General features: G+C 44.4%; 1 protein-coding gene across 3 annotated transcripts in view; it reads left to right on the plus strand.

Moving 5' to 3' along the window:
- The window catches only part of CTBP1 (C-terminal binding protein 1), a 761,506-nt gene that overhangs the window by 207,426 nt on the left and 528,288 nt on the right, over window positions 1-25,792 (plus strand). For all 3 annotated transcript variants that reach the window (XM_089692285.1, XM_089692284.1, XM_089692283.1), the window contains exon 2: window positions 25,036-25,182. In XM_089692285.1, the coding sequence (XP_089548411.1) occupies window positions 25,125-25,182 (58 nt within the window). In that variant the 5' untranslated portion in view covers window positions 25,036-25,124. The remainder of the gene's footprint in view (window positions 1-25,035; window positions 25,183-25,792) is intronic.

Raw genomic sequence — 25,792 nt, forward strand, 5'->3', positions numbered from 1 at the left:
CCTAATTACATTTATGCATTGCAGGAACACGAGTGTTAAGCCATGCATTACTGTAACATGAGACAGTGCATATTACATGTGTCGTCATGTTGTAGTGACATTCAACACATGGCAATGTAACACAGTGTGCTGCATAAAAAATTAGGTGCAGCGAATTGCTCCTTTATTGAAATGATCATTTATTGCTGTTGGCTTTTTTTAAAGACACAATTCTTTTTATGGAAATGATCATTGTATCAAATGATTGTTATATGGATTATGAGCATAGCCGTACTGCACTCCAGCATTGCTCTTGTTGCTGTACCAGCAGACAGCAGAGGGCGCTACAGGATTACTGGAGCCCAGCCAGCTCTCCGGAGCGGAGATATCTGTAGCACACTGACACTGCTGGGCTCTCCTCTCCTCTCATTCATGGAGGAATATGCTGTATAATGATAATGTGAAATGAGAAGCTACAGTAATGACAGCTCTTGGAATAAGATCCCATATTTCAAACAACAATGTGATCTTTCTATATCTGCTAGCTTGACGTGACTGGAAAGGAAATAAATTCTGGCAGATGACCTAACCAACCCCTAATCACCTCAATTCCCCACACAGAGCTGGAAATGAACACAGCCAATTTATAAATAACGACAATGGACTGATCTCTTTAAAAGAGTGTCAGGTCGTCCCCTCATAAAATCACCTGTAGAAATCGATTGTAATGGGGGGGGGGGGGTGTACAAAAAGCCATTCTGTATCTTCTGATGATCTGGAAGTGACTGTTCTTCCAAGATGGATGTATAGACATCTCTGATTACCAGGGACAGGCCTGGGATCTGGAGGTTTCACTTGTCTCTTGAAATGTACCTGAAGATGGATATATGAAAAACACAAATTAATGCAATTACATGTTGGTAAAAATATATTAACATATCTCTAAAGCTTGAATGAGCCATTTTTTATTAGGATAGGAAATGGCTAAAACCTTTCTCAGTTTTTTTTTTACATCTGTGTCTCCATTAAGGAGAATTCCCTTAAAGTGTTTGTAAACCTCTGAAATGAAATATGAACAAAGCATATCCCTCTATAGCAGTGGTCTCCAAACTACGGCACGAGGGATGGATATGGCCCTTTGCTACCCCTTATCCGGCCCTTGGGGCACTATTCCTCCCACTGAGACCAACAATGGGGCAGTACTTCCATTGAAACCAAAGATGGTGTACTATTCTTCCCACTAATACCAATGATGGTATTTTAGAGATAACTGTGAATAATGGGTCTAGATCTTTTGCTGTCAATCCATTTGCCATTTTTGGCAATATGTAATGTGTGGCACAATCAACATTTTTGTACATAGGAACCCCTGAAGCCTGTGTTTATGTTCGTATGTGTATGTATGTAGAGGTGGTGGTGCTCAACGTTTTTGAGGGGAGTTTAAAGTGCTTGGGTGTAACTGGTTTTACCACTTTTTATTTCACTAAACTTATCTTTTGTCACATTATATTAATTTGATGGTCACTTAGAAACTGCTTCTTACATTTGTGGTCACTGGGAAGATTTCTACCATTGCAGATAGCGAAAAAGATCAGTGCTCATAGTGGTTACTCATCTGAGAGGTAGAGGTTGCTAAATGCTCAAGGAACCTCTAGTAACCTCTGAAGGAACCCAAGGTTTCCACAGAAAGGCTGCTCTACAAGGTTGGAAGGAGCTGAACAGAAATAAGATCATGACCACCAAGCCGGTAACCTGATAGAAGCCATGTTTTGCATTTCATTGGTGTGTGTTGTGGGGCTCAGTTTACACAGTAGCACAGATTTTAGAGGCAGAATGCACAAGAGGTGGAGAAGTGGATACACTGAGACACTGGTGGTATCCTGTAAAATGCATACATGTGGGAAATGTAACCAGTCTCACTATAATGCTGTCCTAGAAGTATGGCGCTTCTAGCAAGATAGAAACTTAAAGGAGAAGTAGGGCCAAAGCTCTTTTGGTCCTACTCCTCCTAGGGGTCACAGGAGTGCACTTCTTTCTGCACTTCTGTAACCCATTTTCAGCCAACAGTGGGCTAAAGTCACCCAGATGCCTGCACAGGCAGCTGGCTCAACCTTTTAGTGATCAGCTGAGAGCCTGAGCCAGAAACTCCCACCCCTCCACAGCCCGGCAGAGCAGGAGGGGCAGAGCAAAGAGCCATTGACTGACAGCCACTGGCTCTCTGCTCCCTGTAGACCGAGAAATGAGTGATCAAAAATCTTTGATCTTGCAGTTCTCAGTCTTAGAAGCAACATCAGACTGATGTTACATCCACCTAGGTGAGTATAGTTTATTTTTTTTATTCTTAAACTTCTCTTTTAAGTGGCAATTGATTTGCAGCACCGCGAACACCACAGCATTGCCAACAACACAGAACCTATAGAAACATAGGATATGGCATGGAGTTGTCTGTCGACAAGGGAGCCATGGGCAACAGAGGATTTTATAGGCTCCTGGGATCTAAACATGTCCTAATATTAAGCAAAAGAGTGAACCTCCCTAAGGCTAAGTTCACATCTATACTTGTTAAGAACACACCAATTTTGCAAATGTACAACATTTAGCAGACATGCAGTTGTGTCATTAAATTTTAATGGCACCCCGACACATCTGCTAACACATGGTGCTGCAGTGTGTGTATAGCACCCTCTAGTGTGCTACTAGAATAGTGTAGGTAAATTCATTGTGTATGACTCATGGTAGCTGTGTGATTTACAGGTTGGGACTCTATCACCTCCACCTGGATCTGGAGGACTATAGAACCTTTCCATACATTCCCTCATGGAAATGTGTGGAAATGCGCCTGAGCTTGATCGCACCTTTAGGTGTGAACCAAGACTAACAGGGACACAGAGAGCAACACAGACTCTCTACTAATATTATTATTATTGTTACAATACAATTCAATACACAAGGTTTAGGAGGGCCCTGCTTGTGAGACCTTACAATCTAAAAGGAAGGGTAAGTGATACAAAAGGTAGTAACCTATGTAGGGATGAGTTGTTCAAGAAAGAAAAATTGGGTTGTTACCTAGAGATGCTTGCCTGGAGAGATGGGTTTTCAAGGGTTGTCTAAGGGTGAATAGAGTAGAAGAAAGTCAGAAAGATTGGGGCAGGGAGCTTCAAAGGAAGGGGGAGGCTCTGGTGAAGTTCTGGAGATGAAAATGAGATGAGGTGATGAAGATGCTAAAGAGCAGAAGGTGTTGGGAGGAGTGGAGAGGATGGTTTGGATGATATTTTGAGACGAGATTGGTAATGTAGCTGGGGGCAGAGTTGTGGATGGCTTTATAAGTTGCTGTTAGTATTTAGAATTGTATTCATGGGGCAAGAGAATGGACTAGCAGAGAGGGGTGGCAAACCATTGTAGAGTGGATGTGTCTGGCAGCAACATTCATAGACTGTAGGGGGATAGCCTGTGTGCAGATAGGTCTATGAGGTGGGAGTTGCAGTAAAACAGGCAAGTGATTAGTTTGGTGGTGTCATTGGTTGAGAAGGAGTATATTTTAAAATGTTACAGAACTGAAAGTGATAAGATTTAAACAGTGATTGGACGTGGGGCTGAAAGGAGAGATTGGAGTCTTGGATTACACTTAGGATCCTGGTACGAGGGTAGGGAAGGTTTTTTTAGAAGGATTGAGCTTTAGGAAGTGGCGTGATACCCACACTGATATATCAGTAATTTAGTGATAGATAAGCAGAAGGGGTGAGATAAGGCGTAGGGAAATAGATTTGGATATTGTCAGCAAAAAAAACGGTATTGGAAGCCATGCAAGGTTATCAGTTGTCCAAAGGAGGAGCTGTAGATAGAGAATAGTAGCCGCTTTAGGACACAGACTTGGGGGAACCCTGGGGAAAGAGGAAGGAACATTTTAAAATATAATAATAACGTCATCATTGGGCACAGCCCTTGCAACAGCAAATAAATGGCTGAGCTATATCATGACACCATGGACAATGTCCCGTTTGAGCAACTCTGACTTTAGTACAATAAGGATAGTAGCAGCACACAGTCACTGGGATCTTTCACACTGGTTTGTACTCTCTAATATCCTTGGATAATTGGATGCCTCCTTCTAATATCTCCCAGACAGCTCTCCTGTGAATTCTTCAGACCAGATCCACAAATGAGGGTCCCTGCATTTGCTCCATTACAGAATAGGCCCCTGAGCTAGCATAGCTGGGACCTCAGTGAGCAGCAGACACATAGCAGGCCTGCCCAGAAGGCAGCAGCCCTCCAGGACGGGATCTCCTCCTCTAGGACAGGATTCCCTCTGTTCCAGGTCCTAGGCTATTTATGCTTTCTCCCAGCCATTATCTGGGCAACATTCCCCAGGGATTGGCTAGGGCTGCATAAATATTCAGCTGCTCATTTGACTCTCCCAACAAACCCTTTTCCAGAACCCTTTCAGAAAAAAAGGGGGAAGCAGGCATCTTTGCAGCCAGTGAAACACAGAGGAGACCAAAATAATCACATACAGCTCAAATGATTTCAATAAGGTGGTAACTATATTTACCTAACCTAGCACCTAGCATATTTTAACACTGTTATAAAAAAAAATGGCAATGACATAAGCCCTGGCACTGATACAGCTTCTTCCAGCTGTTTGACATTTGCTCTGATACCCAACACAACAGATGGATCAACAAATGCGAACAGGCTTTACTGCATGTTACCTGCATGCCTGCTGTCAGAGATCATTTGTATCAGAAGGACAAGAGAGACACCAGCACAGATATCGTTGACTACAATTTTTATATATATATATATATATATATATATATATATATATATATATATATATACACACACATATATATATATATATATATATATATATATATATATATACACACACATACACACACACACACACAGTAAGGTCCATATATATTTGGACACAGGCACAGTTCTCATACTTTTGACTCTGTATGCTGCCAGAATAAATTTAAATGAAACAATCCAAATGAATTTGAAGTGCAGACTTTCAGCTTTAATTCAAGGAGTTGAACATAAGTATCAAGTACAAATTTTAGGAACTGCAACCATTTTTATACCCAGTCTCTCCATTTTAGGGGCTCAAATGTAATTGGAAAAATGAATATAATCATAAATAAAATGTTCATTTTTAATATTTTGTTGAGAATCCTTTACTGGCAATGACTGTCTGAAGTCTGGAACCCATGGACATTACCAAAGACTGGGTTTCCTCCTTTCTGATGCTTTGCCAGGCTCTAACTGCGGCTGTCTTCAGTTGTTCTTTGTTTGTGGGTCTTTCTGCCTTTAGTTTTACCTTCAAAAAGTGAAATGCATGCTCAATTGGGTTGTGATCAGGTGATTGACTCGGCCATTGCAGAATATTCCACTTTTCCTTCAAAAGCTCCTGAGTTCATTTTGCAGTGTGTTTTGGATATTGTCCACCTGTACTGTGAAGCGTCGTCCAATCAACTTTGCTGCATTTGGCTGAATCTGGGCTGACAGTATATCTCTAAACACTGCAGAATTCATCCGACTGCTTCTGTCTTCTGTCACATCATCAATAAACACCAATGACCCAGTGCCACTGGAAGCCATGCATGTCCATGCCATCACACTGCCTCCGCCATGTTTTACAGATGACGTTGTGTGCTTTGGATCATGAGCTATTCCAAGCCTTCTCTACACTTTTGTCTTCCCATCATTCTGGTACAGATTAATCTTAGTTTCTGTCAGGGATCGCGGCGGCAAGTGACTCCGCGCATGCGCGGAGCACCGATCCATCCGATCCGACGGACTCTGAGACCTGTACGGCGGCGGCCGCGCATGCGCACTCGCGATCGCGGCCGCTCACCCAGCACCAATAGCAGGGCAGGGCGCACTATTTAAACCTGCCCTGCACTAACACCCATTGCCGTATGGTCTCTTCTCTGTGTTCCTGTGTTCCTGTGATCCTAGATTTGTTGCTGACCTCCGCTGACTTCTCCTGCTCTGATCCCCTGGCTAGTCTGACTTCTCTTCTGCATACTCCGTACCTGATCTGAACCCCCCCTGCAAGTGACCTGACTATTCTTCCGCCTGCCGCCTTGTACTACGCTGACCCCACTGTTACTGACCCGGCTCGTTGACCACGCTTACTACTCTGCCATCCATCCATCCCGCTCGGATCCAGTCTTCCACCTCTTCACATCAGGCTCTCTACCTGCACATACCTCTGGCGGATCCCGCTGCCACAGACGGGGGTACTCAGGGGTCGCGACCTGGTCCTTGTCTGCTCCAAGCCCATCCCCACCATCAGGGGCACTGGTGAACAAGCAGACTGGGGCTTAGACTCCGCGCCCTGGGGAATCCTGTCCTGTGGACTGCTAGGGGCCCCGCTAGGTGGTTTATAACAGAACCATATGGCCATGACGGAGCCTGGAAGAGGACCATCCCCACTGGAAGACATATGTCGGCATTTGGCGACACTAACCCAAGCCGTCCAATCACTGCAGGAGGATTACACACACCTCGATGGCCGGATTCAGACTTTGGCTGCACCTGCGGCTCCATCCCAATGCTCGGGTTCCACCACGGCAGCAGGAGAACCAACAGAACCTCCCAGCAGGGCAGTATTCACGTTGCCTCCACCAGAGCCTCACGTACCGTTGCCGGAACGCTTCAGCGGGGATCGAACAAAGTTCAGGGCCTTCCGGAACGCCTGCCAGTTGTACTTTAGCCTGCAGCCCCGGACATTTTCTTCTGAAACAGTGAAGGTGGGGTTCGTCATTTCCTTACTCCTGGATCAGCCCTAGGGCTGTACCCACCGGCTGATGGAGACCCACGACCCCCACCTAGGGTCCGTGACCGACTTTTTCAACACGATGGCAGTCCTCTATGACGATCCGCAGCGGGCAGCATCCGCGGAATCGGCCCTGTATTCTCTCCGGCAAGGCCGCCGGGCAGTGGAAGAATATGTAGCTGATTTCAGACGCTGGATGGGGGACACCCGGTGGAATGACGTCGCATTACGCCACCAGTTCCGCAGGGGTCTGTCTGAAGCACTTAAAGATGAGTTAGCCAGGGTGGACCTGCCTGACTCTCTGGAAGATCTCACAACCCTGGTCATACAGATCGACCGCAGACTGCGGGAACGCAGGTTAGAGAGGTCAAGCCCAGAACCAGGACCCCCATGGGTACTAGCCTGCACTCCGGTCCAAACCCTGCCAGGAAGAGATGCGAACTTGGATCCTGGGGGAACACCAATGCCTAGGCAATTCGGACGGGCATGGCCCTCACTATCAGTGGAGGAACGCCAGAGACGACGGGAGAACAACCTCTGTCTATACTGTGGGGGAACTGGTCATGTGGTGCGTTCTTGCCCAGCGAAATTGGGTAAGTGCACTTCCATTTTCTCTACCGTTTCCTCTAAACATAGTAATCATGCCAATTATGTAGCCATACTCGTGTCTTTTCTACTCCCAGGGAGAACCGTGTCAGCAACAGCAATTATCGATTCCGGGGCTTGTAGTTGCTTTATTGATCTAGATTTTGCCACCCAACAGAACATTCCTCTCCAGACCAGGGAACACGGGCTTAATATCTTTTTGGCAGATGGGTCACGTATTAAGTCAGGGCTGGTGGACCAGGAGACGCCACTTATCCGTACCACAGTGGGTAACCATCACCGGGAGCTCCTTCGTTTGGATGCTATCGCATCCCCTCTGTTTCCAGTTATCCTGGGACTCCCGTGGTTGCAGGCACACAATCCCCAAATTGACTGGAAGATGGGGTCTGTCCAGTTTCCGTCATCTTACTGCCAGGAACATTGTCACGCCCCAACCTCTGTGGTTCCCCAGTCGCTTTTCTGTATCGACGGGGACACCGAGCTTATCCAGATCATCCCCCCGGCCTACCACGGCTACTTAGACGTTTTTAGTAAGCGGGGTGCTGACACTCTCCCTCCACATCGGGCCTATGACTGTCCTATTGACCTCCTACCCGGATCCGAGATTCCGTTCGGACGGATTTTCCCCCTATCAGAGCGAGAGTTGGAGGTACTCAAGGAGTACATTGACGAGAACCTTGAGAAGGGGTTTATCCATTCCTCCACGTCACCGGCCGGGGCGGGAATCTTCTTTGTCGAAAAGAAAAGAAAGACAAGTCCCTCAGACCCTGTATTGACTACCGTGACTTGAACAGGATTACAGTTAAGAATCGTTACCCCCTCCCTTTGGTCCCAGAACTGTTCCAAAGGTTAAAGACGGCAGCCATATTTACCAAGTTAGATTTGAGGGGCGCATATAACTTGGTGCGCATCAGAGAGGGGGACGAGTGGAAGACAGCATTCCGCACAAGATTCGGGCACTTCGAATATCTTGTCATGCCCTTCGGATTGTGCAATGCCCCAGCCACATTTCAGCATTTCAGAAGTTGACGTCTGCAGAGAGAAATTATGATATTGGCGACCGGGAGCTTCTGGCTAACAAGACAGCGCTGGAGGAGTGGAGGTATCTACTGGAAGGGGCCCTACATCAAATCTTGATTTTTACTGACCACAAGAATCTAGAATACCTGAGGACAGCCAAATGTCTGAGACCACGCCAAGCAAGATGGGCATTCTTCTTCGCCAGATTCGCATTCCACATCACGTACCGATCCGGGTCCAAGAATACAAAGCCAGACGCTCTCTCACGTATGTTCGAAGACCTAGGAGAGGTTCCTCGACCAGACACCATCCTGTCCACAAGAAACTTCCTCGCTCTCCAGTCAGAGCTACGCTCCAGGCTTCAATCCGCATCCATAGGAATGCCAAGCCCACCTGGGGTATCTCTACAGATTAAGGAGGGTCTCTGTTGGAAAGAAGGGCAGATCATTGTACCTGAGGAGATCCGAACCTTAGTACTGGGGCACTGCCATGATCATCCTCTAGCAGGTCATTTTGGAAACGCGAAGACTCTAGAGTTACTCCAGCGGACGTTCTGGTGGCCAAACATGGCGAAAGACTGTGAACTATATGTGAGAACCTGCGCCACGTGTCAGAGAAACAAGCCCACCAGAAATAAGGCCTGGGGTCTACTACGACCATTGCCTATACCAGATCGGCCATGGCAGATGATCTCCATGGATTTTATAGTGGAGCTCCCACTATCTCAAGATCATTCAGTGATTTTCGTAATTGTAGAACGGTTGTCGAAGATGGCCCATTTCCTGCCGCTAAAAAATACACCCTCAGCTATGGAAACAGCACAGATTTTCGTGAAGGAGGTAGTGAAACTCCATGGTGTGCCAGAAGACATTGTCTCGGATCGAGGGGCCCAATTTATGTCAAAGGTCTGGAAAGCACTATGCGAGGTTCTGGGAATCAAGCTGTCCCTTTCATCGGCCTACCACCCTCAGACGAATGGGCAGACAGAAAGGACAAACCAGACGCTGGAACAGTACTTGCGATGTTACACGTCTTTCCTCCAGGGCGACTGGCTGGCACTCTTGCCATTAGCGGAGTTCGCGTATAATAACGCGAAGCACTCTGCTACGGGGCAATTCCCCTTCTTCGCTAATTACGGGTTTCACCCCACATTTTTACCTGACCTAATTCCGGAAAGCCCGGTCCCGGCTACGCAGAACATGCTAGATTTTTTTTCCACCAATAACAAGGTACTTCAAGAAGCCATGTCAAAGGCCCAAGAAGACAGTAAGAGGGCCTTCGACAGGAGAAGAAGAGGTGAATTGAGCTTGCAACCAGGAGACCAGGTTTGGCTAGCTACTACCAATTTGAGGATGTCTTGCCCCTCGAAGAAGTTGGGACCAAAATTTATGGGCCCATTCCGGGTGAAACGGAGGATCAATGAGGTGGCATATGAGCTGGCACTCCCAGGAAACTTCAAGATTCACCCAGTGTTTCATGTGTCGTTACTGAAACCAGCAACGCCAGATCCCTTCCCGGACTGAAGATCCAGGCCTCCTGAGCCTATAACCATTAACGAACAGGAAGAATTCGAGGTTGAGGCAATCATCGATTGCAGGAAAAGAGGCAGTCAGACACAGTTCCTAATCAAGTGGAGGGGCTATGGCCCTGAAGAGAATTCGTGGGAACCGGCCCAAAATTTCCATGCCCCTAGACTGGTTCGGGAGTTCTATCGCAACTACCCACGGAGGAGAAGTCGGTTGGGCATCCGGAAGATGCCCATGGGGGGGGGGGGGGCAATGTCAGGGATCGCGGCGGCAAGTGACTCCACGCATGCGCGGAGCACAGATCCATCCGATCCGACGGACTCTGAGACCTGTACGGCGGCAGCCGCGCATGCGCACTCGCGATCGCGGCCGCTCCCCCGGCACCAATAGCAGGGCAGGGCGCACTATTTAAACCTGCCCTGCACTAACACCCATTGCCGAATGGTCTCTTCTCTGTGTTCCTGTGATCCTAGATTTGTTGCTGACCCTGCCTGAACCTGACCTCCGCTGACTTCTCCTGCTCTGATCCCCTGGCTAGTCTGACTTCTCTTCTGCATACTCCGTACCTGATCTGAACGCCTGTTGCCGACCCCTGCAAGTGACCTGACTATTCTTCCGCCTGCCGCCTTGTACTACGCTGACCCCACTGTTACTGACCCGGCTTGTTGACCACGCTTACTACTCTGCCATCCATCCATCCCGCTCGGATCCAGTCTTCCACCTCTTCACATCAGGCTCTCTACCTGCACATACCTCTGGCGGGTCCCGCTGCCACAGACGGGGGTACTCAGGGGTCGCGACCTGGTCCTTGTCTGCTCCAAGCCCATCCCCACCATCAGGGGCTCTGGTGAACAAGCAGACTGGGGCTTAGACTCCGCGCCCTGGGGAATCCTGTCCTGTGGACTGCTAGGGGCCCCGCTAGGTGGTTTATAACAGTTTCATCCGTCCAAAGAATGCTTTTCCAGAACTGGTCTGGCTTTTTTAGATTTTTTTTGGCAAAGTCTAATCTGGCTTTTCTATTCTTCAGGCTTATGAATGGTTTGCACCTTGTGTTGGACCCTCTGTATTTGCTCTCGTGAAGTCTTCTCTTGGTTGTAGACTTTGACAGTGGATATTGTGGATGGGTTTTTCTTTACCATAGAGAGGATCCTGCGATCATCCACCACTGTTGTCTTCCATGGACATCCATGCCTATTTATGTTGCTGAGCTCACCAGTGCTTTCATCTTCCCTCAGAATGTACCAAACTGTTGATTTGGCCACTCCTAATGTTGCTGCTATCTCTGTGATGGATTTGTTTTGTTTTTAAAGCCTTACAATGGCCTATTTCACTTCCATGGACAGTTCCTTTGAACACATGATATAGGTTCACAGCAATAGATTCCAAATGCAAATACCACACTTAGAACAAACTCCAGACCTTTTACCTGCTTAATTGATGAAGAAATAACGAAGGAGTAACCCACACCTGGCCATGAACCAGCTTTTGATTCAATTGTCCAATTACTTTTTGTCCCTTGAAAAAGGGGGGGGGGGAAACAACAGCTACTCTTAAGAGCTGTAATTCCTAAACCCTTCCTCCAATTTGGATGTTCATACCCTCAAATTAAACCTGAGTGTGCACTTTCAGCCCATATCCATTATATAACTATAGCTTGAATATGTTTTGGTAAATACCTGAAAAAATCTAAAATTGTGCCTGCGTCCAAATATATATGGACCTAACTAACTAACTAACTATATATATATATATATATATATATATATATATATATACACACACACACACACACAATATATCACATTAAAAATAAGTAACTAAGACAATACTTTCTGTTCTGGAGCTCAACAATACTTGTTAAGATTTTCTTTTTTACAAAGCAAAATACCTATATGAGATGCATCAAAATAGCAGGGCAGAAAAGCAGACAATTTCCTCTCAAAGTAATATCACCGCCAGAGGACTAGTTTCTCAAGTATTCTGCTTCATGATAAAGAAAGCTTAAATTTGAAGGTACATTTCCTAAGAATGAGCGCAGAATAAAAAACAGTAACTGAGATTAATATATATTTATTTCTGTTGCCTTGGCTTTTTAAGATAAAAGGCCACCCGCCCACAAAAAAAGTGATAATTTTTATGTGGGGTCTGGGAAGATCTTAGGTGGATCTTATCTTATGACTCCAGCAAGGAGATCTTTCTACCATAGTTCCTGTCTTTGTTTTACTTTGAAGTTATGGGTGTTTCCATCCAAGCTTAGATGTCTCCATCCTTTCCTGTTACATTTTCCATAATATAAATTAAATATCCAATAGGCAGACTGGAGAACCCTTGACAGATTACTAGACCAGGAAACCAAAGCACAAATAAATCACTACTAGGAAGAGGCATTACAAACCACTGCATGAGTTAACCAGTTGCCCGCCACCCTATAGCAGAAATACTGCTACAGGGCGACAGGGCTGTGCAAACTCACATATATATATGTGGTTTGCATTTCCTGGTAGGGAGCGCATCCTACCCGCACCGCCATTGGTGGCCACGGATGTCAATCACCAGCTCCCATCCAGAGATTCTCCACCAGCATCTAGCGATCGCTGGAAACAACACAGGTCTCTCTGCACAGCAGCTTGTTTCCCAAGTAAAACACACAGAGCACATGTAAAACACAACACAGCACACAGTTAACCCTTTGATCGAACCAGATGTTAACCCCCTCCTGCCCAGTGCCATTAGTACAGTGTCAGTGCTGATCACTGCATTAGTGCCACTGGGGATGTCAGTGACAGTCAGTTCCTACCCAGTGTCAGGATGTCCGCCACAGTCCCGCTATAAGTCGCTGATCGCTGCCATTACTAGTATAAAAAATAAATAAATAAAACTTCCTGTATATATACCGCCATTTGTAGACACTATAACTCTCACATAAAACAATTCATTTGCATGTATTGGAATTTTTCTTAGCAAAGACATGTAGCAGAATACATTTTGGTTTAAATTTATGATGAAATTTGTTTTTTACATTTTTTTACTGGATATGTTTATAGCACAAAGTCAAAAATATTGTTTTTTTTTCAAAATTGTTGGTCTTTTTTTGTTTATAACGCAAAAATAAAAACCGAGGTGATCAAATACCATTGAAAGAAAGCTCTATTTGTGGGAAAAAAAGGACGTAAATTTAATTTGGGTGCAGCGTTGCATGACCGCACAATTGTCAGTTAAAGTAACGCAGCGCCGTATCGCAAAAAATGGCCTGGTCAGGAAAGGAGTAAATCCTCTGGAGGGCAAGTGGTTAAAGGAGATCTATGGCCCCAGCACACACTTTCAATTTATAACATCAGCATTCTAATAACAATACAATCAATAGTTATATTTGGCAATTCAATATAAGTTTACTTGAAAAATCTCCTTTCATGTTCTGAAGGCTGCCTGTCTGCTGTTCAGCCCTTTCCATAACATCCTGGATTCTCTGCATGTTTTGCAGTTTCTCCTCTGCTGTTTCCTTTCCATTTCTAAGGACTACATGTCTCATGGCACCTTGCTGTTTGCAAGCAGTGATTCCTGTACTGACTCCGCCTCCTGAAACTCCTCCTCACACCTCTGTAGTTCAGAAGGCAGGCTCTGTGAAATGTGTGACACAGCAGTGCATTCTCATATGGCATAGTGTCACAGAATTCAAGGAAGCACATGTGTGGGGATCTTCACAATGTAAGTTTACAAACTTCAAGATCTTTCAGAATAATAGGAGTAGGTTAGAAATAATTGAAATTTATTGTGTGAATATGATAATTACTTTTACATTCTGACCATGTATACGCTTTAATGTAAACCTGTCATGAGAGAAGTGCACAGGATCCCGTTGACCTTATTTTGCAGATGCCAGTTGACTGGGTATTTATAGTTTTTTGGTTCAATTACCTAAATTAAAGCTCCTCCCAAAAGGGGAAGTTCCGCTTTAAGGCTTCATCCCCCACTCCATGTTAATGATTGGCACCTTTGAGGAGCAGGGGGTACCTGAATTTAGCAGGTACACACTCCCACTTCCGCTGCGATCGCCTAGGCGTTCAGAAGCAGAAGTTGTTCTCCCCTACCTCCCTCCTCGTCTTCTAAGACAAGTGACAGGTCGCAGAAAACTACGAGACCATTCACAAGGAGCTGCACTACTCGCACATGCGCAATGGGCACCCGGATGTGAAGTCGCAAACTGTCACAACCGGGCGCCCACACTTAAGATGCCAACGCCGAGGAGAAAGGACGGCCAGTAAAACCGGCTGTGGTGAGGACACCTCAGCACAATGTCTGTTTTTGAAAAGTCAGCAGCTACAGTTTTTGTAGCTGCTGACTTTTTTTTTTTGACCGGAGCTCCGCCTTAAGTGTACAGACCAGGGAAAGGTCAAAATCCTTATTTATATACTCATTCTAGTTCTGTGATCTCAGTCAAGAATACTATCGAGCACTAAAAACACTGGGTTGTCAGTGCTGAAATCTAAGGTATGCTAATAATACCCCTTCAGACAACATAGCCAGGTTTTGGGCCAATCACTGTTGCCAATCAGTGCATTTTGGTCTAGAACACACTCCGTTAACTAAGTGATAAAGGAGCAGCATCACACTAAAGCTGGCCATAGATGGTTTGAATCTCAGCCAGTTAAGCAGGGATCCATCAATCGACTTGGGTACAACCAATATGTCAGACTTCTAGCATGCCATTATTGCCAGCTATAAATAATCACTGTGTTCTCTCAAAAAGGGCAGCTCCCTGTGCCCCCTTCCCACTGGGAGAAGACAATAGCTCCGCAGGATTGATGTTGGAAACAGTATTGATGAGGGAATCCAGCTATTTTCTTTCCTGCAATCCATGGTTGCAAGAAAGAAAATCACATCATCTATGATACACGGGTCGAATTCTGAACGAATTTTCATTAGAAAATTGGAAATTTCATGTGTTTTGTAATCCAATGGTGCCACCATTGATTTCGAAATTTAACTAACCAAGCCCTCAATTTCACTTCATGTTGCTAAAGTAAATAATTTTTGTGGCTGGGAATCTTCTTTTCTTTCCAGGTTACAGCTTATGCTCATTTCTTTTTCAACAACCAGCATGGAATAGAAGTGATATAAACAGATATAAAATGATGCACATCTATTTAAATCCAGTTGTCTATAGGGATCACATGGGTCTGTTATTCCCCCATCACAGGATGGAGGAAAAACAGAATAGAATAGGAAGGTGTCGCGCAAACGCACGCATCAGAGATTCAACCATTTTGGCTTCAACCTCCATCTTGGAATTGACCCTCCTGATATATGGTATTCCCTCATTTTCGTTCCCCCCTCCCTTCCTGAGAGGCACAGCGACAAATGTGTGTGTGTTAAAAGTGTCAGAGACCAGATCCCAGCAGGGAGCCACATGGTGCAGCACTGCCCAGAGAACATGTGTAATTTCACACCTCGTGAAAAGATAACAGAGCCTTCCCAGGAGTTGAAAGGGACTCTGGGCTAATAAACTTAACTCAGCATAGGTGACAGAATTAGATGAACACTTCTCGAATCAATTTTTCCCCTATGTTTCATATCTTGGAATATAAGAGACTTACATTAAAACCAGACATCCCGTCAGATGGGCTAGGAGCAGGCGAACCGTTTGATGGGTCATTATCTCGGACCATCAGGGGAGCCGAAACATAGAACTCGCGAACCATGCCACATATCATTTCATAATTCATATCTAAATAATCCTCAGGATTATCTGCATAATAAAATACCAGCGGGTGGACTGTAGCTTGTGCAGCTGGGAAGTTATGAACCAGAATATGAATTATGAAAGATGTGGGCTCCAGTTTAGGGTTCTGCCCGACAATCCCTCCCTGCACCAGGGATTGGTTTGTTACTTCAGAACCACCCCCTGCTGGGAAACTTTAAAACAGGCTGTCAAGCCTAAGGAAGGCAGAATTGAAGACATCTCCCATTTTTGACATCGTAACAGCGGGAGATCAAAGCACCATTCTGCTCAAAAAACTTGTGTATATATATATATATATATATATATATATATATATATATATCTTAGCTACATCTTCTCTGTAAATATTTTTATTGCACCTGTTTGACCCTTTTAGTAATAAATCTCTCTTTCTGAAAGTGTTGAACTGTTTCTACAGCTCTTAATTGCAGTTTATGAATCCCTGCCTTTAAAGAGACGCTACTGTTTGTGTTAACTCTCTATATAACCGGCCTGTGTCAATGACTGGGTTAAGCGGATGATTATTTCAATTATTATAGTGTTATAGCGATGTTGTGAATTTCCTCTTTCTCTGAACAAAAAGGAGGCGGTGGCAGTGTGAAGGGGTTAATTGCGTAATTAACCTGACCCAGTAACAATCGCTCAGGCTGACGGCAAATCGATCTGTTGTCCATTAGCTGGTAAATCGTTGTGCAGGGTGCATCTGGGTGTGGCATTGTTACGCACGTCACATCGCGGTTTTAGGTCGGCCAGTCCTTCGGTCACGAGTTCGGTGAGAAGGGTCTGGGGTCTGACGCCGCAATCGTGACATATTGGACGTCACGATAGTGAGATTGTTGCATGTTGGTAGCAGCGATCTTGCGATCTGTGACAGAAGGGACACAGATGTCACATATGTCACATCCTTTTCTGTTTTGATCAGACTCAGCAGGCAATCCTTCTGTGGAACCACTGTTGAGGCAGAACGGAAGGCACGCTTGTTAAAGCCTAAATGCTTGTGTAGATGGGCAAAGCAGTATGCTTTTAGGTTCATTTAGCTTGCTTTGAAATCAGTTTGTGATGCGTAAAAGTTCCACCTGATTTTCTTCACAGGTGTTCCTGGGTTCCATCTGTATGCCTTCACAGGTGTTTCTGAGTTCGTTCACAGGTGCTTATGAGTTCTATCTGAATTCCTTCACAGGTGCCTCTGAGTTCCATCTGATTTTCTTCATAGGTGCTGCTGAAATTCATCACATTTTCTACACATGTGCTCCTGAATTCCATCTTAGTTTCCTTACTGGTGGTCCTTAGTTCTTTCAAATGTGCTTCTGAGTTCCATTTCAATTTCTTTACAGGTGCTTCAAAGTCCCTTCATAGTTGCTTCTGAGTTACTTCACAGGTACTTCTGAGTTCCACTGACAGGTGCTTCTGAGTTACAGCTGAATTCCTTCACAGGTTCTTCTGAGATCTTTCATCAGTGCTTCTGAGTTCCTTCACAGATGCGTCTGAGTTCCTTCACAGGTACCTCTGAGTTTCAGTTGAATTCCTTTGCAGGTTCTTCTGAGCTCCTTCAAATAATCTTCTTAGTTTTATCTAAATTTATTTACGGGTGCTTCTGAGTTTTATAGTTGCTTCTGTGTTCCTTTACAGGTACTCCTGAGTTCCAATGACAGATACTTCTGAGTTCCAGTTGAATTCATTCATAAAGTTCCTTCACAGGTACTTCCGAGTTAAAGCTGAATTTCTTCACAGGTTCCTCTGAGTTCCTTCATAGGTGCTTCTAAATTCCATCACAAATGCTTCTGAGTTCCTTCATAGGTTGTTTGGAAGATGCTTCTAAGTTCTTTCACAGTTCCAGTTTCATTCCTTTACAGATATTTCTGAGCTCCTTCACATGTGCTTCTGAGTTGCTTGTGAGGTACTTCTGAGTTCTATCTGAATTTCTCCACAGGCACTTCTGAGTTCTGTGTTCCTTCACAGGTGTATTTGACCAGAAGCTGACCTCTCTGTGATTTACAGTTTTCTTAGCAGCATTAAGCCATTTCAAGCTGCTTTGGTATTCCTATTGATTTGTATAGAGAGGAAAAGCAGTTCTGGCGGGAACAAAAGGCCAAGTGCACAGACCCAACAGAGCCAATTCTGTGCTCTCTCCTGTTGTAAACATGTTCACAGCGGTAACCTGACAACAAAGCAGCAAAAGCTGATTGGCTGCTATCACTGACATTCCTCCTTCCAGCCCATGCAGCGGATTATAGAAAGCTAAGAAGAACTTGATGCATATAAAATATAGGATTACATTATTAATTTCCAAAGAGAATCCTTTTCATGGTCCACCAAGTTACAAGCCTGGTCCTACAGCACATTTCACCGTAATGTCTTCTGTGCTGTTTCTACCGCAGAAACACTTTGTTTAAATGAATGACAAAAGAAACATTTCTAAACGTCTCTTTAAATCAACGCTTCAAAGTAGGTGAAGATTGATGAAATGAAATCATCAAGCTGCAATCCAAGAGCTCTTGTAGATAACAATTTCTTTATTCCCTGCTGGATAAAGATGCTCGTAGGTAGTTTTACCCTCATGTCAGTAAACCAATCTAATTCAGGGTGAATCCGCAGCCGTTATAGGTGTAGACAGGATAAGATGTTGGAATGTATAAACACTTTATTTACAATTAAAGGGGAATGTCAGGTGTGAGGTCTCATTTGCTCGAGTGGCGGAGCCGTGTCTCTGGTGTTTCCTCCCCACTTTGCAGATATATACTTTTATATATATGGTTTTTTTAAGCAGCTGCAATGGCCTCTGTCGGTCTCCACGGGTGTCATTCAGGAGCATTGGCATGCAGAGGGATGCATCTTCTCGTTTTCTGGCATCTGATGTCTATGCCTACCTCCTCTTCGAGTGATGGCTTTATTTATTAGCCAGAATTCACTTTCAATTGAATAGTAATTGTGTATGCAGTATTACCTATCTTCACATACATGAAATGCTAAATTATGCAAAAAAGAAACCTCTTATGGAAAAAATATTTTTACATACAGTGAGGAACAGAAGTATTTGAACACCCTGCGATTTTGCGAGTTCTCCCACTTAGAAATTCTTTAAAAATCATACAATGTGATTTCCTGAATTTTTTTTTTTTAATTCCGTCTCTCTAGGGCTGACAGATGGTTTCAGGGCTGACAGATCTCCTCTAGATCTGTCAGCCCTGAAACCTGACAGATCTAGAGGAGATCTGTGTGGAGGAGTGGGCCAAAATCCCTGTTGCAGTGTGTGCAAACCTGGTCAAGAACTACAGGAAACGTTTGACCTCTGTAATTGCAAACAAAGGCTTCTGTACCAAATATTAACACTGATTTTCTCAGGTGTTCAAATACTTATGTTCAGCAGTGCAAGACAAATAAAATTCTTTAAAAATCATACAATGTGATTTTCTGAATTTTTTTTTTTAATTCCGTCTCTCAGAGTGGGAATGCACCTACAATGTGAATTTCAGACCCCTCCATGATTTCTAAGTGGGAGAACTTGCAAAATCGTAGGGTGTTCAAATACTTCTGTTCCTAACTGTATAACTACCGTACTTCATGTTTCCATCTTTGGTGAATTTGTGTCCATTTGTTCTGTACCTTCACTGAGCAAACAGGAATTGTTCTTTACACTACTAGAAGAAATCCCTGCTCTTCACACACTTTTCTGCATTTTTGAAAGCTCAGAGGTAGTGCTAGGATGCACAATGCCATCAGTTATAACGATTTATAGCAGGGAAGTCAGGTTGAGTTAATTAAAGTTTTTAAATGAAAATTAGAGGCACTCGTTAAATTGGCTGTGTCCCTTAAAGCCAAACTCCAGGCAGACACCAATTAAAGTGTATCTAAACCCAAAGCAAAATGTAACACATTGTGGTTTATCAGGCACTAAATGTGGTGACTGCATTTGTTTTCTTTATTCAGGTTTTTCCTTTATTTTTACCTGGCAATCCTGCGAGCAGCACATTTCCAGCCCTAGGGTGGCAATGCTCGCTCACTCCACTGTATCTATCGAGGGAACCATGGCTATCACCCAGGCTGGACTTCAGACATGTTTGTCTTTGTTCATCTACATTACATGGAAAGGCGCGTGAAAAAATAAGTAGTTTACAGAGAAAAGATAAGATTGTTTAGTCTTTCTGTTAAGCTCACAGGAAGAGACAAGGACATGGCATGTCTGGCAGGATCAACAGGCATTTTCTGTACTTGCTAAGAATGTCCTTAGCCTAAAAAAGAGAACGAATGCGGCCACCACCTTTAAGGACTGGTACTGAACAATATTGTTTGGTTTTGGGCGTTAGTTTGGGTTTAGTTATCCTTTAACACCTCTCTGTAATCATTAATATGTTCTTATATGTGGTTTTATTTTGCTCAAGTTGTATAATTATTAGATTTTAAAACTGAAATCCTGGAATGCTGGTGACTGGCGTATCACAGGCAGGACATAGTGCCGATCGGAGTAACCTTTGCTTGCAAGAATTTCTTGATACATTTTTCTAAAGTTGTGAGACTGTGAGCTTCTTTACTTATTTCATGGTTTTTGTTTGAGGATCTTCTCATGCTTCAGCAGAACCCAGCCCCGTAAGACATTCTAGATTAAGATGTCCCAGGTTGTTTGCCATACAGATTTTTCTTTCCCCTTTGAGTACCACACGTCCTCCCACAGGTCGGGTAGGACTACCTAGTGAAGATTCAATCACTACGTCTGTCAACCTTGTGTTGTTTGTAGTCTCATCTATGAGAGATGGAAACTCCGTGAAATGTGTAGCACCCTCTACTTAGATGCTAGGATTTGAATAGTTAGGATAATTATAGCCATGTTTCTCTGCTTAATTATTATTATTATTATACAGTATTTATAAAGCGCCAATAGTTCGCTCAGCGCTGTACATTACATAGGGGGAAAGAACATGTGACAGAACAATACCAATACAATGCAAAACATGAGGGGATCGAGGGCCCTGCTATTAATAGAGAGATTGTTTGATAAATTGAATTGGGTTCTCTACTTAACAGAGTGCAGTAATGGATTAATCAGGCCTGCTCATGATGCTCTTGTTCTGCTGAGTTTGTCTTGGCTTCTGCCTTCCTTCAGGAAGCTATGAGAGCCTTCCATAACCTGCGAGGGAATTAGGAAAATGAGCAGCATGAATATGGATACAGCCCTGGCCTATTACAGGGGACGGTGGCCCAATTGCATGCTGGGAGTGGTATTCATGTTCTATGACCACATGGGTTCAGCATCTTTCCCAGGAGAGGATTGAACTAAGCCAGGCTGGAGGCAGGCTTGCCTCACCTGGCACTTGCTGCCATGCGGGTCTCAGGTGGGTGACCTGAGGGCCTGAAGTTAGGAAGAGTGACCCTGGTTCTACAGTAAGCTGACTGAGGGGAACTGTCTGCCAAAGATCCGTCTGGTATCACTGGAGGATTTCGCTTGGAAGGAAGCTGTCATTCTGTCTTTGGACCTTGTGAGTACAGACATTGAAAGCACTTGGGGACTCTGTGTGCTTGCTACCGCTATGTTGCTTGATAGTCAGCATGGGTCTAAGAAAAGGAAACATTGGCTGGTGTTCTGAAGAGCTTGTCCAACTGTTGCTACTGCAAAGGACTTTGCTCAGCTACGTTACTTTTAGGCTGTCGCAGTCTGTAGTAACTGACTTGTACCTGAGGAGCTCAGCCCTGCTACTACTATTACCGCTAAAGGGACTTTGCTCACTCTTACACTACTTGTAGCTACACATTAAAGAGAAGCTCTTATGATGAACTTCTCCACTCTTTCTCATACCTCCATGAGAGCATGCAGTACACTCACCGCGGATACTCGATGTGGACGTTAGAGAGCCTTGCTGTTCTGTGCTGTATGGGAGAGATCCGCGGTGAGCGTTAACTGTATCTCAACCCTTTTTTGCGATTGAAGCTGGTGTCTGTTGGACACCTTGTTTGTGAGTTTCCTTATACCTTTTTTTATTAAAGAGATAAATGAAAAAAAACGTATTGCACCATTATTCTCTTTTTTGTCCCTGAGTGTACTGCATGCTCTCATGGAGGTATGAGAAAGAGTGGAGAAGTTCATCATAAGAGCTTGGGCTGCAAAGTTGTTTGTCTGTGATTATTATTATCTGGAAGTATCTGAAACATCACCATATCTATTTGGACATCGGGTTCATTGCTCCCAGAGCACAAGCGCTGTTGCTGGTTTATAATCTGACCAGCCATTAGCTCTGGTGAGTTCATTTAATCTCCTTTGGTGGTGGATTTTTCACAATTGGTTCAAGTCACTGAAGATATATATATATTTTTTGGACACTAATTTATGTTTGGACACTATAATTATTTATTTAAAACACTAATGTTTTTTGGATGATGATATACACTTTTGTATAAGTTTGTTATTAGCGCATACCTTTTAATTAGGATTATTGTAACCAAAATTTATTTTGGGTGGGATATGCTGCTGACATTTTGGTGTTTTTTGTAAGTGGCGCTTTTTTCTTTTTTAATTTGGTATAGGGTGATGATGTTAGTCTGGACCTCTTTAACCACCTTCCGCCCGCCCTATAGTACAATGACGGGCGCAAGGTGGTTCTCTCGTTCTGATAGGACGTCATATGACGTCCTACCATTCTCACTGCGCATGCGCGGCTCAGGGAGCGTGCAGTGTGGCGATCGCCGGTGCGCTGTGTCCCTCGGACACAGTGGATCACGGAAAGAGCCGAAGATGTCGTCTCGGTCATGTGATCAGCTGTGTCCAATCACAGCTGATCACATGTAAACACAGAAATGCCGGTTATCGGCATTTATCTCCTCTTGAGCTGTCATGCTGACAGCTCGAGAGGAGATCCGGTAATCGGCTTTCCGCGGAGGGGACATGTACACTGATGATCAGGGCACTGATGATCAGTGTGCCCTGATGATCAGTGTGGCCCCAGAAGTGCCACCTGTCAGTGCTCATCAGTGCCACGTGCCAGTGCCCATCAGTGCCACGTGCCAGTGCCCATCAGTGCCACATCAATGCCACATATCAGTGCATACCAGTGCACATCAATGCCACATATCAGTGCCCATCTGAGCTGCCTTTCAATGTCACCTATCAGTGCCAGTCAGTGCCACCTATCAATGCCAATCAGTGCCACCTATCAGTGCTGCCAATCAGTGCCACCTATCAGTGCCAGTCAGTGTCGCCTATCAGTGCGCATCAGTCCCATTCAGTGCCGCCTATCAGTGCCAGTCAGTGCCGCCTATCAGTGCCAGTCAGTGCCGCCTATCAGTGCCAGTCAGTGCCGCCTATCAGTGCCATATATCAGTGTCATGTATCAGTGCTGCCTTTCAGTGCCCATCAGTGATGCCTGTCAATGCCCATCAGTGCAACCTACCAGTGCCTCCGCATCAGTGCCCATCAGTGCCACCTATCAGTGTCCATCAGTGCAGCCTATCAGTGCCCATCAGTGCAGCCTCATTAGCGCACATCAGTAAAGGAGAAAAATCACTTATTTACAAAATTGTATAACAAAAACTAAGAAAAAACTTTTTTTTTTCAAAATTTTCAATGGTTTTTGGTTTGTTTAAGAAATAATAAGATTGCCAGAGGTGATTAATTACCACCATAGGAAAGCTCTATCTGTCTAAAAAAAATGATAAAAATGTCATATGGATTCAGTGTTGCATGACCGCGCAATTGTCATTCAAAGTATGACAGTGCTGAAAGCTGGAAATTGGCTTGGGCAGGAAGGGGGTATAAGTGCCCTGTAGGCTAGTGGTTAGAGAAGAGGCTTCAGGGAACCAGTCACACAGGGGAAAGGAAGCCTGAAGGAAGGAAGGAATTAGGAATAACCCCTAGGCAAATTTAACATTTGCTGTTCTGGTACCACTGCATAGGATTTTTTTTCTGTAATTCCCAGAGTTGAATTTGGTATGAGTTTCTTGCATTCTGTGTACAGCATGAGAATGAGAAAGAGAAGCAACACAAGGAGCGAGGCAGGTGTGTTGCTGTGCAACCAGCATTCTGATAGAAGGAGAGAGCTGAGTGATAGAGATATGAGCAGATCAGTGTGCTGCTTCTCTTTTCCACTGGACAGTCACATGGTGAGGGTGGCAAGGGGACATGTAAGTGAAAGTGAAACTGCAGCAGATTCTTTTCCCTTTTGGACAAGACTGTACTATGTAATAAAACTGTGTAAAGCTCAGTACAAAATGCACAGAAATACAAATCCTATAGGTAAAAAAGCTCTCATATATGCATTTCACCTGTGCATTTAGCTGTTTTTTCTGGACTCTAGCTTATAATGTGTTTTAATACAGAATGTATAACTGAAACTGGATTGTACCTTAATGCACAAAAGCCTCCTAAGCAAGATTGTACTTGAAGCTTTGTGAAGACGATCCTTTCTCTTCCCCAAATATCTCATCAGTGAGCCCGCCAGAAAGCTGTCAATGTTGATAGCTTATCATAGGTGGCTGAGTCAATTCCCAACTCACAGTCGTATGTATATACGCCCTTTGTGTATGAGGGGCACCAGGGTGGAGGCCCCAGATGCAGATGATTGGTCCAGTACAGGTGATGGCTTCCTGGCCGACTTGCTTAGGTGGGTTTGGACTAGGATCTGAACATGCCTGAGATCATTACTGCTTGTCAGGAGTGTCATCCAGATTAGTGAACTTGCTGAAAGGTCTACGTCAGGGTCAACTTCAAGGTTCCATCGACACTATAATGCTGCATTAACGCATGTTGCATTAAAGTGAAACTGAAGTCTAAAAACAGAAAACTAATAGCAGGCAGGCTCTTTATTGCAGAAAATATGTGCAATGTTTCTTCTGAAACAAAATAAAGCTGCCTACCTGCTCTCTTTTGGTCATATGTCTCCTGTGGGTCACAGGAGTGCACTTAGTTCTGCACACCTGTGAACCCGATTCATTGACCCAGACAGCACTCCTGTGAACCGTATTCCTGTGACCCAGATCCCGATATTCAATAATGTTGGGATCTGCCCAGATGTCTGACCGGTAGTTGGCTCAGCCTCTCAGTACAGCGCTGAGAGCCTGAGCCAGCCGCTCTTGCCCCCTCCATAGCCCGGTGCTCCAGTGAGCTCTGGATGGGCAGAGCAAAGAACGGTGACTGACAGTCACTGCTTTCTGCTCAGAGCGGACCAAAGAACTGAGCGATCAGTGGTCTTTGATTGCTCAGTTCATGGTGTAGAGCCAATGGGAGACAGCTGCATCATCAGATCAATGCTGCAGCCATCTAGGTGACTTGTACTGTATATTTGTTTTTTTTAAATTCTCTTTCAGAGGCTAAATGAGAGTACTTTCTTGATTAATTAGTATGTTGCCTATTTTCATATCTTTATTTAAAGTCTGAGATTTTCTCTTTACAGGTGAAACGCTAAAAGGAACATTTTTTTCTTGGTTGGTCATCTCAGCAACACTGGTAAAAAATTGCGAAGGCACAATCACTGCCCATCTCATGTCTCTCATGGACAAACACAAAGTGAAGCGGCAGAGGTTAGATCGGATATTTGAAGGTAAGTCTATCTCCTTTTGTATGGTTTGGCAAATTTCAGTGTCTGTAACCTAACTGAAAAATCATAATAGGAAGCTGACACCGTCTGACACCCCCAGAGCATCCCGACAGTGATGCTGAAAATATCCATCACCCATCTGAACTATTCTCCAGTTTGGAGGATTAAGAGTGTAAGTTTGCATCTGAGGCATCTCTGACAGGTATCCAGCTTGAAGACAGAGTCCTTTTAAATGGCAAATATTAACAGGAACCCGGAGCTGTAAACCCCATCTTTGATTCACTACTTGCACCACTGAACACATTCACAGTGTGGAGTTACAGTTTCGATAACTGCATAATTCTCCCGGGGCAGTATCTGGAGGTAAGGATAAGGATGTCAATCACAGAGCACATACCTTTTAAAGCCAAATTGGTGGTGCAGGGTACAGGGTGTGATGGAGGTAAACAGTTTGAACTTCAAGAGCCAGACTTCTACTGCCCCTGTGAGGTGGTATTTGTGTGCTGGGGATATGATGGATTACAGAGAAATCTGATTAAGATAAACTGAACCATAGCACAGTCAAAATAGATTTTTGAACACCTAAGAAGAATTGGAATAGAGATTTGTAGTG

The sequence above is a fragment of the Staurois parvus genome, unplaced genomic scaffold (genome assembly GCF_062004578.1).
Source record: "Staurois parvus isolate SC_StPar_1 unplaced genomic scaffold, SC_StPar_1.0 ptg000581l, whole genome shotgun sequence".
NCBI lineage: Eukaryota > Metazoa > Chordata > Amphibia > Anura > Ranidae > Staurois > Staurois parvus.